The following is a 15,146-nucleotide window of genomic DNA, read 5'->3' as shown; positions in this document are numbered from 1 at the left end:
TACTGACAAGTGCACATTTCTTACTCTTGGCAAAACCAAAAGTTATGAAAAAGTTTACAAAATACACGGCATTTTAAAGGAAGAAGTCAGAGTATAATATAATAATGTAATATATATTAAGCTTAAAGTTAGGTTAATAGTTATCCTTAACATTTATCCCTAATGATCAAGCCTGAGGTGACAGTGGCAAGGAAAATCTCCCTGAGATAATATGAGGAAGAAACCCTGAGAGGAACCAGGCTCAGAAAGGAAACCTCATCCTCATTCTGGTGACCCCGGACAGTAAATAATGTAACTGTTGATAATGTCCTTTCTACAACAGCAACCTTGAGGAACTAATAGGTCAGAGTAGTTTCTGAGGTCATTATAGACTTTGACCTACTCATTATAGACTTTGACCTACTAATGATCCAGTTCATGCTGTGTGTACTGCATGCTGCTATAAGCCAAATATTGTACGATGGTGAGGTTACATCATGTAATAGACCAGAAATCTTATCCTGCATAAAGTACAACATTTAAGTGAATTGATATCTTTTGTATTTGGCTTTTGTAATATATATATATACAAGGTTGTCCAAAAGTTTCATAAGAAGTCATTTTTTGCATGTGTTTTTTAATATGGTGGCTTGAAACTGTAATAACCACAAGGTTTTTTTTAATCGTACGAGGACAATTTCAAACCAGAACACGATTACCTAGCAAACGGCTACGAGACGTTTAAAGAACATGCATTGTTTCTGATATTTAAAAAAAATTTCCAGTTACGTAAGCGTTCTATGAGCTGTAAAGAATCATTGTTCAGAAAAAAAAATGAACATAAAGTAAGATAAAAGGGTGGATCATCTCGATCAAGAAGAATCTAAGTAATCAGGCTAACTCCATTCAAATGTCAACCCAACCGTGGAATAATAAAGTCGCGCGAACAGGAAATCACTTTTAAATTGCCCATTTAGGTCTATATATAACTCCTCTGATTGAATTTTGAAGGAAATTGTATCATTAAGCCATCAGAGGTAAGAGGCACAGGATGATTTAACCAGCCACACATCACAGTTTTAACAGAGGTTTCTAGAGACTCATCGTATTTTACTTCATGTCATCACCGAGGCTGAGGTCGGATCCTTATTGCGTTCTTCGGTAAGAGGAATTCTGCCACATGGCTGGTGAATTCTCCATTCTGCCTGGTGAGGTGGTGTTTAATTTGGTAGAACAGCAGCTCTGACGGCAGCGAATTCAGATCTCGGGTTGATATTAATGCGCACTTTTGAATATATTACCGTTTCTATAGTAACCGCTCATTCGCAGGGACTTGTATTGCAGACGCTCCAAATAATTTAAAACCTTGTTACGTAACCAGGAAACGTATACGACTTTTATATATTTTGCTTATGGAAGGCTTGCTTTGTAACGGTCAATGAGTTGATTGTGTTTATAGCAGGGATAACATAATCCTATACAGGAGATATATATACACACATATATAGCTACACATATAATCTATCTATCCATCCATCCATCCATCCATCCATCCATCGATCGATCGATAGATAGATAATGCCGTTTATCACATGCAGTACTGCATACTTTATAAAATTGCAGTTTTTATTTATTTATTTATTTTTTATTATTTTTAATATTATTATTCATTTATTTGTTTACTTTTATTTTTAATATTATTTATTTATTTATTTTTATTTAATTATTTTTCTGTCTCTTTCATATTTACCGAGTTGATTTGTTGATGAAAATCTGTCATCTCTCAAATAAGCCACCTGTGTGGTGTCACGTTTGCAGGATATCTGTAGCACGAGCCGAATACGCTACTTCCAAGTATTGGTTTCTCTCTGAAATGTAAATCCATGTCATTGATGTTAAGCCGGTGCAGGCAATGAGACAGTTTAAAAGTCAAATTTAATGTAGTTTGAATGTCACACCCATAACACTGGAATAGCCGAACACTGAAATGAGGTCATCCCGCTTTAGTGTTTTATGTCCGCGCCTTTCTTCTTTGTGTAGAAATCACGCTGATTTCCCTCGAGCAATAATAATAATTTTGTATTATATTGCGTTGTTTTACCATGAGTCCTTGGCTGCTTGTGTTTTCCCAACCGCATGAAGTCACTACGGGATATTTCTGAGGCAGTCTAGATATGCAAACTTGTGAATGCTGATCTGCTAGTCCGTGGGAACTTATGATTAATGCCACATGCTAGCCTTTTATTTTATTTTTTTTCTCCTCCATTCTTCTACAACATCCTCCTGGATCATTTAGCTTGGCCTCGTAAATGAAGAGATTTTTGTCCAAGGCTTAAAGGGAAGCAGAAATGACATGCCTCACCCCAAGCCTGTTAAATCCGCCTGTAGGTTAGTTAATGTGATCTGGAGCGTCGCGGTGAAGATCACTGGAAATGATTCATATGTAAAATAATGTGTCCTCTCAGCAGCATGTCTTCAGCATGATTGTTAACTAAACAGACAGGCTTTATATCCATGACAGGATAAGTTAGCTAATGATGTCTGTCCCGTTCTCTCACCAAGGCTCTTGTGGTAAAGCTGTTCGGAAAACTGGAGCACTAATGGTGTGACCCCTCAGCATGGGATTCAGAGATTCAAGCTCACCACAAATTGGCTTCTATCAGCATTTGGCACTGAGGTTGTTAGGATCTAACTCTTATCTCTTTTACTGTAGTTGGAAAGATACTTCAGTGGCCTGAGGGTCAGTTAATAGCTGCTACTGAATTTCACTGCTGAGCAAAAAGTTTTATTTGATATTTATTTTAAAAACCTAACACTGTCCATCGCCTTTTACTACTGGCTGTTAATACGATCCTTCCTTCCTTCCTTCCCTCCCTCTCTCTTTCTTTCTTTCATTCTTTATTATAAATTTTTCGTGTCCTTCCTTCCTTCCTTCCTTCCTTCGCTTTTTATATACATTACAGCACAGTGAATCTTTCTTTCTTTCTTTCTTTCTTTCTTTCTTTCTTTCTTTCTTTCTTTCTTTCTTTCTTATATTTTATCTTATTTATTTTTATTATAAATCTTTTGTCTTCCTTCCTTCCTTCCTTCCCCCTCTCTCTCTCTCTCTCTCTCTCTCTCTCTCTCTCTCTCTCTCTCTCTTTCTTTCTTATTATAAATCTTTCGTCTCCTTCCTTCCTTCCCTTCTTCCTTCCTTCCTTCCCTTTTTATATACATTACAGCACAGTGAATTTTTTTCTTACGTATCCCATCCTTGGAGGGTTGGGGTCAGAGCGCAATTTAGACTTTTTTGCTTGTACAGACTGTAAGAATACTTAAAAACACTTATTGATCCATATATATCATTTGTCTAAATGCACTGCAAAGTCTTTTACCTCTGACATCTTCTGTTGTGTGTCACCGTGTTCCTACCGAAAAACGAAGTAAAACTTGAGTCTTCCATGTCAAACTTGCACCCAGGAGCAACACGTCAGAGCCGACCTCCCTCTCGTGTTATTCAGATCCACTAGACCTTGACATTCCAATAAGGGCATAAAGGAAAAGGTCTCTCTGCTGCTAATTTATCTGAGCGCCAGCAAGGACGAGCACGATGGCGTCAGCAGCAGTCGGATGGATTTTGGACTGTTTCCGTAACGCCATGGAGCCCGAGTCTGTGTGAAAACACCGGGAGTGTGTTTGTTGTTACTGGTGGACTGCATGAGGGGTCGCTTGATTACAGTGCGACAGGAAGCAGCAGTAGAGCACTGGGCCATCTGCACATGGTGAGGAGAAACGAATCTAAAATAACATCAGTTCCAAACACAAACAGCTCCTTCATCACACCCAGCAGTTGGGCAGAAATTGCTTCTGCTTTTTGGGACTATCTCACTCAAATAAGTCTGCATGTGTGAGCGCAGAGTGAGGGATACTGCACTAGTATCCAAATAGTTTCTCCCAAATACCCCCCCCACATGACCGACTGCTCAGCTCTCTGCCTGTCCACCACAGGCTCTTTAATGGGCAGAAAGGAAGATGTTCATCCTCCCACTCTTCCACTTCACCCAGTCCACTTGCCCTCTCTGCCATGTGAGCCTGACTGGCTAATGGATCTAGACAAGGTGCAGAGGAGGTGTCAGAAAGATTTGTCAGTCTCTAACATTCTGAAATTCCTCCGAAAGAGAGAGAGAGAAAGATCTTCATTCAGCACCAAGCTGCAGTCTATGACCTCCAAGTCTACATTACTGAAAACAAGTGTGGTTTTTTTTCCAGTAAAAATCCTCATTTTTTCCCCCAATTAATCACATTTCACTTTATTTTGTTATCTTGACGTTTCTGGACAGTGTTGTGTTGTGCATCACTAAACACTAGCATCAAAGAGCTCTGCATCTCAACTTATAACATCTTAATACCTTAATACTCAACTGCCGCCGGAGTCGGGATTAGTAACAGCACCACACTATCAGGTGAAAAAATAAATAAATAATAGTTAGTCTCGTCATGCTTCTCCTTCAGGAATCCAGCAAGATCCATGAGGTTAGTTCAATTATTCACCGCACTCGTATTAGATCCATGACGAGGCGTACGCAGTCTCACCAGCAAGCTAATTAGCACCATGTTATAGAACCGTGGCCTCTTTTCTTTTTCTGCTTAATTATTCCTCTCAGCGACACCAGAGTGGCCCTAGACATACCTGTTTTCGTGTTATTTAGCGGAAGCAAGTGGAATGCCGCTGAGCCGTCCTCGTTTAGAGAGCCGGGCACTCAAGTCAGAAGGTATGCTGCGTTGAAGTGAGAGAAAATGACTGTGATCTGAAATGAAGCTAATTAGGGTGACGTTGTGCATGAGCGAAGATGCTCCACTGCATATTTTCCAGCTACACACATTCTTCTAGGAGTTGTTTTCCTCCAGCAGCTTTTGTTTCTCCGTAAAGCTACAGACAGGTTTACAAAAGGAAGGTTGCGTGAACCAAATGCTAGCACATATAGCTGCGGATTAGCACGATGAGGAGGTGATGAGACAGAAGGTCAAGGGCAGGTTTCCGTCATCGAAGCAGTCGGATAATAAAGCAGGGAGACTTTGATCCACTGCAGTCAATGCTAATTAATATGGCCAAGGGGTCTATAGCTGTGTCTCGTGATGTTTTTTGCGAACACGCCTGCACATATTGATTAGCACTGGGATGTACACATCGCTTGTCGCTTCTCCGTCATTAAGGAGGTCCGGTATCGAAGCAGTGTGCTGAAATTCCCTCATTAGCAGACTCTTGGCCAGTGTTAAGGACAAGCAGTGATGCTACTAGGTTAACTACATCATTTAATAGCGTGAAGGCTGACTGCCAACTATTCAATATGTGCAAATTATTGTATCCCTCTGGAGCAGAGTTAAATACTTTTAATTAGCATGCCACGTGCTTAGGTGCGACCTGTGTAGCTAATAACAGCATCGTGATGCATCTACAGAGGATGCGTTCTTCTAGTGAAGAAAACGAGAATAGCAAACATCCACAACTAGATTTCTTAACACAATTTGTGTGTAAAAGATCCACACAGCAGTGGACAGATATTTGTTGGCAAGCTGTAATAAAAACAGGGAATCTTATAGACATCACCATTTGACTGCTGACCTCATTTAGCCTAACATAAGCTAATGTGAAATAACAAGCAAGGATACAAACGTTCGTACATGTTGCATTGCTTTGCTGCATGCTCAAGGTGTACTAGCTAGCTGGAAGTTTTACTTAGCTCTTGCTAAATAGAAGATCTGTCCATCATTTCCTGTACAGCACATTTAAATGTTATTTTGTTCAGTATCTTGGCTTCACATTATAAAAATGACCTTCCTTAGTTTGACAAAGCAGCTTCAGCGTAGTTAGCAATTTTTTTCTTTGCTGCGTGTTGTCTTGGTTAGCTACTGTAACAAAATAGTCATTTAGACCTAGCGTAGCTATTTTAATTCAGGATTAGTGTATAGCTTGCTAGCTCAGCTTCATTACCGTCTTCTGAGCGGTCCTCACATTAACATGCATGTACAGAGCAGCAAAACAGAGTTCGCTAATATCCACGCTCCTTCTAGTCCTCTCAAGCTTCACTGATAAAATCAAAGGAAAGTTTGCTACTATTTTCTTGCCACTAATTAGACCCTGAAGCATAAGCTCTTTAAAGTTTCTGAGCTCTGTGGGCTCGAAATTGGCCTGTGAGAAGACTCGTGTGCATTAACGTAGGATCTTTTTAACATGGTATCTTAAGTCAGACCCGTGAGTTCTCTGCCTGTCACTATAAACCGGACTGGAAATTTGCCTTGCTTGTCGTGCAAGTGGCTTTAATGATTTATTAATGAACGTCTGGAGCAGCTGAATGCTAATCACAGCGCCGTTAATTCCTCTGCCAATCTCATTAGCCCGAGTTAAAGTTAACGAACTTTCGCCGATCAGAGCCGAGCGCTTCTCCCGTCCCCGAGGAGACGCGTTATCGAATTACCTCTTGCGCCGTTAGAACTTTAGCAAGGAGAATCATGTAACTGGATCTCTGGATCTTCTTTTATTGTTAGCGTCACGGATGATTGACAGACGTGCATCGCTGATAGACGGAGTGATGGGATAAGGATCTAGCCGAGCCAAACAGCTTAATTAGCTATTATCGCCCTCTGAATTTTTAATTTAGTGTTGCTTGCGTGCATGGACATGATAAGTAGGATATTGACTGTCCATGTTTAAGAGGCATAATGCTTAATGCAAAAAGGTTAAGCTTAAAAGCTTCTTAAAGGTAAAGGTTAGTTAAAGAGATGCTCACCTACGGTTTAGCCGTAGTCAAAGACAATGACCGCAGCCACCGGAAAATGATGGTTTTCGGCTTTCTTGGATGAAGCGGAGGTCAGAACTAACCCAGAGAAATTTGCTGGCAGAAATGATTAGGGAAAACGATGGCGGATTTGAAAGAAGCATTACTTTAACAACCGTACCGGAGTGAACTTTGGCCTGTGAATTCATGAGCTTTGGTCTTCTGAGCCAGTAGTAAATAACAAGCCAAGACTCTGGTTGCTTTATTCAGTAAAAAGTCTCTAGGCGCTGCTCTTAGTTCAGAGGAAGCCTGCACCAGACTTTTCCTTCATTGTTTTCCGACTAATTCTTTAAAATATTGTTTTGTATTTTTTTCGGCATGGATTTTTTTGTTAGCTGTGTGGACACTTCTGAAGCTTATAACCCTTAACTATCCAAAGGTCCCTTGAAGGATTTTCTAAAAAAAAGAAAAAAAGTGCATTGTCAGTTATTATGGTTCACCTTTATGGCAGTTTAATAATCAACACCTTTCTGTTTTCTAGCTGCAGCCATTACCTGTGTTCGGAAGTCCTTCTTTGAAACCTAATTTGAAACTTGTTTACTTTGCAATTTCACTCTAAAAGTGGGCAGTAATGACATGAAGGTCGGCTCCCGCAGCCCTGCTGTCCCTTGTGCCTGAAGCCAGTCGAGGAGCAGATTTGCATGGCTTATTAAAGGAAATAGTCATAAATTGAAGGCACTGAGTTGTGAAATGAAGACTCTGAAGACTCTGACCTTTCAGCAGCTACTAACAACTTTGAGATTTACTTTTGTCTTACAGTCGAGAGAGAGAGAGAGAGAGAGAGAGAGAGAGAGGATAAAAGAAAGAAAGAAAAGAAAGAGGGGACTCCTGGTTCCTATCGTTCAGCAGGTGCTTATTAGAGTTTTTACCCCAGGAGATGTCTTTAACTCTGGCCTTTCTATTAAGTATTGCAAAGTATTAAAGCTCATTCATTTCCATTAAAGTAAATTTGTCACTCTTAGAGACATTCTGAAGTTGAATGCGAGTTATAATCATGCTAAGGAGGAAACCAGAGTAAATATCTTTCCCCCCTCTGGTAGCAATTACATATAATTGCTCTTAAGCTGGTAAATTGACTCTGATAATGAAAACAAACGCACTTGCAGTAGCTTTGAGGATACCTTTAGATTTCAAGTTTTAACAAATTCAGTGACTGTAACTGCGAAGATGTAAAGCACTACAGTAAAACGTCCTGTAGACCCAAAATAATGATGTACAAGCATTAAATTTGATAAATAGATAGTAGGTGAGTAAGATGTACAGTATGAGCTACATCTGTCTGTTTTGGCACAAGAACCATTCGTTCTAGTCACTGTTTCTCTCTTTAAATTTTTTATTTTTTTTGTCTCTGGACCATTAGTTTGATTGTTTGATATTTGGCAATATAAAAGTCATAAAACATGACTTTTATTTTGACTTTTATTTACTTTACAAGCTAGGCAGATGACCGTATAATCAGAAAATCAATACTCATCAAATACATGTTGAAATTTGTAAAATAAATAAATAAAATATAATAATAAAGAAAAAAATGAAAAATTGGCCACACAGAATTCACACAAATCCTGAAAGGCATGTTCGGATGTCTGAAAAGTTTGGTGCTGAACAGTAAGTCTGGTGGAGCTGAAATTTGTTGAACTGCATCATCAGCTGTCCTTTCTATGTTGTTGTTCTTTCGGCTGCTTCCTGGTCGGGGTCACCACAGCAGATCATTTGGTGCGCATGTTTCAATTTGGCACAAGTTTTACACCAGATACCCTTCCTGGCGCAACCATACCACTTTACCCAGGCTTGGGACCGGCACTGAGAGTTAACTCCTCAGTGGCTGGGTTAGCGCCCTGCCCGGGAATCGAACCCAGGCCACGTCAATGAGAACGCGGGATCCTACCCCTGGACCACCAGGAGGCAACTGTTCTGTAATCAGATTTCATCAGGCAAAGTTAACACTGAGCTAATATTACAAAACATGAATGCTCATATATGATCTCTTCACTGAGCTCTGAACTGAACACTGTAGTCACTACTGAAAGGAGTTCTTGGACCCTGCTTTTCATCACCTGACAGCAGTGCACCTAGCCTCAAGGCTCAATTATATTGCCAGATAAATATGTATGTGTATCCGAAAGGTGGCTGCCTTTCTTATTCTCAAAAAGTATCAGAGGAAATAGTGGGGAAATCATAGAATCATGTGACCCTGTGTCTCCTAGACAATAAATGTTGTTACAATTGCAGACTAGTGTCCTGTTTTAGACCATTGAATATTGGTGGTTTAATGGTTAAGGCTCTGGGTTACAATTCAGAAGGTTGAGGGCATCAGGTAGAAACCGTTACGTTTATGCTTTTACTACATTTCTAGTGTGTCTGCTGCTTCTCCTGCACCCGTCACTGGACGTGCTTCATCCCTCAGTAGAGAAACACTCCTGAGATCTTAGTTCTCTTTGGGTGAACAGTAGATCCTCTTATTTTCAGCTCCATCACCAGTCCTTCTGTCAGACCTCTAGTTCTTTACTGTTCCAGCCTATGTGTTTAACACTGACGCACTCCCTCTGCTGCTCTCTCCTATCTGTCTCAGGTAACTACCAGCTGTCCCCTACTGTGAACATGCCTCAGGATGACACCGTCATCATTGAAGACGATAGGCCACCTGTTCTTCCTCCTCTCCTGTCTGACCAGTCATCCTCCAGCTCCCACGACGACATGGGCTTTGTGATGGACCCTCCCGTCTCCTGGGAGAAAGAAATTCCGAATCAAGATGAAAGGTAAGATTATTCACGATAAACACGACACAGTTATTGCGTAACTACGAATCGGTGTCGGTGCTCATATTCATGAGATTCATCATGAACCTCAAGCGCTGCTGCGTTTCTAACACTGACAGAAATGTGTGTTAAAAAATAAAAAAAAATAGGATGGAAATAGACATAAAGCGCAATGTGCAGTTATTAAATCTGACAGAAATAATTGCAATTAGAAAGCAGGCCAACTGCCACTGAAAGCATACACTTTTTGGCATTTTTTTCATATTTTAACCACACCAACTTTTAATCACAGGATGATGTAATCACAGGATTTTAGTTTTTCATTTTTAATTGCTATAATTTAAAAAAAATCAACTCATATTTTTGTTTTTAAGGCAGATGTGGGTTGTCACGAAACTTGCTTATGCCATGTTAGTGTTAATCTCTGCAAGAATTCCATCATAGAGGAAATGTTTAATTAAAGACACCACCCTGGGAATTGCGCTAAACTAATGTTTGAGAAAGGGTTTCTTTATCCGTTGCTAAAAGTACAGCGCACCAACTTTCACTCCATCCTGCTGAAGTAATTTAGTCTGTGTTTCACCTTATTGTATTTTACCGGATGCCAATAAGAAAATCTATAGCGAGCGCTGATGTGAAAGCATCCACACTCTTCGGTCCTGAACTTATTAAATACATCTACCGTCCTTATAGCTGCACTTTATTGGTCTTTTTTATCAGCTAACACACTCTCATAGATTGATACCCACTTGATAAATTGATTATAGCACGGAAAGACACGCCCCTGATGCATGAAAACACAACCTCTTTGACACCATCTGTAGAACTTTCTAGATCTGCGACTGTTGCTGAATCCCAGTCTTACACCATAGATGAATTCAGATTTGCTTTTATTAGAGATGTTTTTAATAGTAGACATTGTAACGATGCAACTTTACAGAAATTCGGATGGAGATTTAGATCCCCAAGTCAGACCAGCAACAGAGGTGTGTTTAGTAAAGTGCAGAGTGCCTGTACTGATACCAGCATCTCACACACATTATCATGTGTGCCACTGCAGTGCTGAGAATAAAAACACCAACCAAGTCAGCCCTGTTCCCTTTCAGCTGATGGACAAGGAAAATAACCGATGGGTTACATGCAGTTTGTGAAGCTATACGAGAGGTTTATGTCATATAACGAACAAAAAAACTAGCTAAAAGGTGGATGAGCGTAATAAACCTACAGCTCAGTAGCGAAGGTCATAGATCCGTCTGAAATAAAGCTCAGAGTGTGTGAAGGTGCTGTTTAACTTTTTGGCCTATTTCTCAGTCTCAGCTGTAAAGTCTGCAACAAAATTAACTCCTAAAGGTCCTCAAGATTGATCATACCACAGCCCATGGTATGCATCCATCCATCCATTTATTTTTATTTGTATTTATTTATTTATTATTTTTCATTTATTTCTTTATTATTTTTCATTTATTCATTCATTCATTCATTCATTCATTCATTCATTCATTCATTCATTTATTTATTTATTTATTCAAATTTTACAAAAAAAATCTCTACAACCCAAGGCTTAAATCTTCACCACATTTTCTGCTAAAATATTATAGCCCTTCTAAGAATCTGCTGTTTATATCAGCAGATGATGGGAAGCTGTTTTGGTCAGCATGCACTCAACAAGGCAAATTGCTCTGTAGTAGCTGTTTATTTCTTGTGTGTTAAAATATGAGAACACTGTCAGACATCTAGGCCAAAAGGTTTCCAAATATAGGTCCTGTTCACACTGACCATGAGGTGACCAAACCTACACGTTCATAATTCCTTATTTTTGTAACTGCAGTGCAGCGCTTGCTGAGCGCTGTGTTGAAGCGTCCACAATGGAAACTTAGTAACTTACTAAAAAAAAGTCACTGTTGGTCTGAAAGTTGACGGAAATGTAGACACACGTTTTGTATGGATATGGAGGAATCAGTGGAGGAAGGAGACCCTGGAGGCTGAATAATAAATGAATAATGACAGAATGTTATAGCAGGATAAATACTCTTCCTTCATCTATATTTAGCCTCAGATATTGTGTGCAGTGAGACCTGCCATTGATCCCAGTGTGTGATCTGTGTGTGAGCGAGTGAGTGTGTGTGTGTGTATTTATATATGTGTATGTATGAATGTATGTATGTGTATTTCTGTATGGATGGATGAGTGTGTGTGTATGTATATGTGTTTGTGTGTATTTATGTATACACTGTGTGTGTGTGTGTGTGTGTGTGTGTGAGTTTTTATGTATATACAGTGTGTATGTATGTGTGTATTTATGTATATACATTGTGTATGTATGTATGTGTGTGTTTGTGTATATATATATATATATATATATATATATATATATATATATATATATATATATATATATATATATATATATATACACATAATGTGTGTGTGTGCATGTGTATGTATATATATTTGTGTGTGTGTGTGTTTTGTGCACAAGACGGAGTTTCCTGATTAAACTGCAGGCTTTTAAAGCAAGTGGCTGAGATCAATTGTTTCTCCCCGTATTCAGTTTCCCCTGTCCCCCGTGTCACTGATTATAAATGACTGCTTTTATTTCTTGTTTGTATAATATTGAAAGTTTAAATCCATTAAATTATAAAACTATGGATTGTGCCAGCACACACACACACACACACATAAACACACGCTTCTTGTTGGAGGGGCAACAGTGCCTTAGGTTAATCTGAATTATTCATGTCTAAAAAGCCTATCCTGCATGTCACCTTCCTCTCGGTCCTTTTCTCTCTCTCTCTCTCTCTCTCTCTCTCTCTCTCACACGCACACATACACACACACACGCACACTGAGGCAGGCTGTTCATGTAGTATCTGGTCCATTCTGACACAGTGTGGAGCTCCTAGTTAGTGAGGTTTAATTTCAGTTTATTTAGCTACAGTAACACTGTAGTGGTTAATGAACAGTGTGTGTGTGTGAGGAAGAGGAAAAGGGACGATCGAAGGTGACATGCATGTTTTGCTTTTTGGACGTGAATGGACATGAATAATTTAGAATATCCCAAGGCACTGGTGCTTGTCCATTTGTGTGTGTGTGTCTCCAAGCCACCCATGTTTGAAAGCAGTGATCTCTGCCAAATTAATTACCCGTTGTTATTTATTATTATTATTATTATTATTATTAGCCATTTAATACTATTTGTATCAGATTTACGTTAGGTTTCCAGAAGGATTAGTTAAGTTCCCTGGACAGCGTATCATAGGGAGCACTCGAAGTGTTTTTCTGAGTCAAAACGAGCTCCTTTAAGCAGCGTTTCGTTAAAATCCCTCATATAATATTCAGAGACGATTATCTGTTAATAACAATGAAGAGCAATCACCAGTTTAAAATGATCACCAGCTCAGTATAAGAAAGCGGGTTTCTTTCGATCGTAAAGAATTATTTTAGACTTTTAGGAAAGCTTTTATTTTGAAGCTCAATTATCTGAAAGGTGCACTTGAGAGAAAATGGTGAGAGAAAAAAATAGGTTTGTCTGCGAATATTTCGCATATTTTGAGATTTTTGAGGATCTCAAAAATATCTTAAAGATCTTAAAAAAAGTAAACTTTTTACTGTTTTGTCCTGGTGGTTTATGATGCACACACATATTCCGAAGCTTTATCTAGCAAGCTTTCTCCCTGAATAAATAAATTAATGAATATAATAAAACAATAGTCCTCTGACTAATTGGTCATATTTGTATTAGTTTAGGATAGATTACTGTTCCGTCTGAATAACATACTTGTGTTGAGTTGCATCACTGGAAAATATACGAGATGAAGATGAAGCCCTTTATCTTTCCTTCCTCGTCTCCTCCTCTCCCACTTTACCTCCACGTGCTGGAGCCGGAGCTGGGCGAGGTGCAGTCCTGCATCTTCCTCATTAGCGTGTTAACACGGCTGTTTACGAGATTAATGATGACGGCTTAGCAGGAGCAAGGCCACCGCTCACACTCCACACACTTAAACACTGACCTACTTTTACACTCAGCGCTCAGAAACAATTGTGTGTGTGTTTCTGGTCTTGTGTCTTAGTTCAATTCAACATTGTTTTCAATATTTCAGTGGATGGTATTCATCAGGTAAGCTCTGTCACAGGCCAAACAAACTGACCATCATGTGACAATACACAGCGATGGAGAAATGTCCAGGAATCAAAAGCTTTATCTCAGATTTACAAGCAGGTACTAAACATGACACAGCCTTTCAGGATGATGTTAATTACTCCTGCTCCCATTAAATGCAGGGACTGGGGGTGAGAGCTGTAAACCAATTAGCAACCAGTAACCATTTCATTCATTCATTTAGGAGCTGTGCAAATCGGTGGATAAGTGAGTGAATCAACAGTTTTGCTGAGGATGAGTTTGCCTCCTGAGTCTGGTTCCTCTCAAGGTTTCTTCTTCAGATCATCTCAGGGAGATTGTCCCCGTCACCTCAGGCTTTCTCATTAGGGATATTATAGTAACTTATATTTAAGCTTTATAATCGTTCTATACTTCTGTGAAGTTGCTTCGAGAGAATGTCCATTGTTAAAAGGTTAAAAGCTTTTAATGTCCATTGTTAAAAGCTACTGAATTAATTAAAGGAATGGTACAAATGAAAAGAAATGAATCTATAGATTAATAATATATGGGTATAAAGAAGGGTGTTTTTCCATCATTTTACTCTTAAGTGTTTTATTTATTTTTTTGATCAGCTGCCTTTTATAATTAGATTAATAGATTAATTGTGCCAGGAGGCGGAGCTCATGGAGCCATCAATCATTTACATTTCTGCCATTTGCCCTGACGCCCTTATACAGAGTGACTTACATATTATTTCTTTTTATACAACTGAGGGTTAAGGGCCTTGCTCAGGGGCCCAGCAGTGGCAGCTTGGAGGACCTGGGATTCACACTCATAACCTTCTGATCAGTAGACCAACACCTTGACCACTAAACTACCACATCCTCCCAGATTCACACAGAAGCCGTCACTCCAGCCAAAGCTACAGCTTTTCATTAACCATAATCTCGTTATCTCGAACATTATCACATATTAGCAAGCAGCCGGCTTAGTCCACAGCACAGAAGGGACGTCACGTCAGGTCCGAGCCGTCCAGCTTCAACCTAACAGACAGAGTGTCATTTCTTCTTCTGGTTAATGATGCTGAGGCTGATCTTCTCAGAATTAGATCTGAAATAATGATTGCTTAACATCTGGCTAATTGAAGGACCGAGACGGTGAACAGGGAACGATGTGATGTTTATTAAGTAAGCAATGAAACACGAAGGTTGCGTGCAGTTACAGGAAAATAATGGCGTGAAACTGAGTTAATGTTAGCATCCAGAGCTTGATTATTTCTCTGTATCATGTCTCTGGATGTTTTATTCCTCTTATAGCACAGGCACCAATTACATTTTAAAACCTTTAATAATTGGATAAATAGGTCATAATTCTATACTGTTTGGGCTTGTGATGTAGTAGAATGTAGGTCCACGTTATAGCAGCCACGTTTGAGCCGTCATTCTCTCACCAGACTCGTAACTTGAAGTTTCTTTATTTCTTTAAAAACTAAAG

General features: G+C 39.3%; 1 protein-coding gene across 3 annotated transcripts in view; it reads left to right on the top strand.

Moving 5' to 3' along the window:
• Positions 1 to 15,146, top strand: part of pard3aa (par-3 family cell polarity regulator alpha, a) — a 402,663-nt gene that overhangs the window by 233,003 nt on the left and 154,514 nt on the right. For all 3 annotated transcript variants that reach the window (XM_058401320.1, XM_058401312.1, XM_058401328.1), the window contains exon 15: positions 9,367 to 9,553. In XM_058401320.1, the coding sequence (XP_058257303.1) occupies positions 9,367 to 9,553 (187 nt within the window). The remainder of the gene's footprint in view (positions 1 to 9,366; positions 9,554 to 15,146) is intronic.

This window comes from Hemibagrus wyckioides, linkage group LG01, assembly GCF_019097595.1.
Source record: "Hemibagrus wyckioides isolate EC202008001 linkage group LG01, SWU_Hwy_1.0, whole genome shotgun sequence".
In the NCBI taxonomy this organism is placed as follows: Eukaryota; Metazoa; Chordata; class Actinopteri; order Siluriformes; family Bagridae; genus Hemibagrus; species Hemibagrus wyckioides.
Note: the sequence above shows the minus strand (reverse complement) of the source record. Positions and strands in the feature narration are given on the sequence as shown.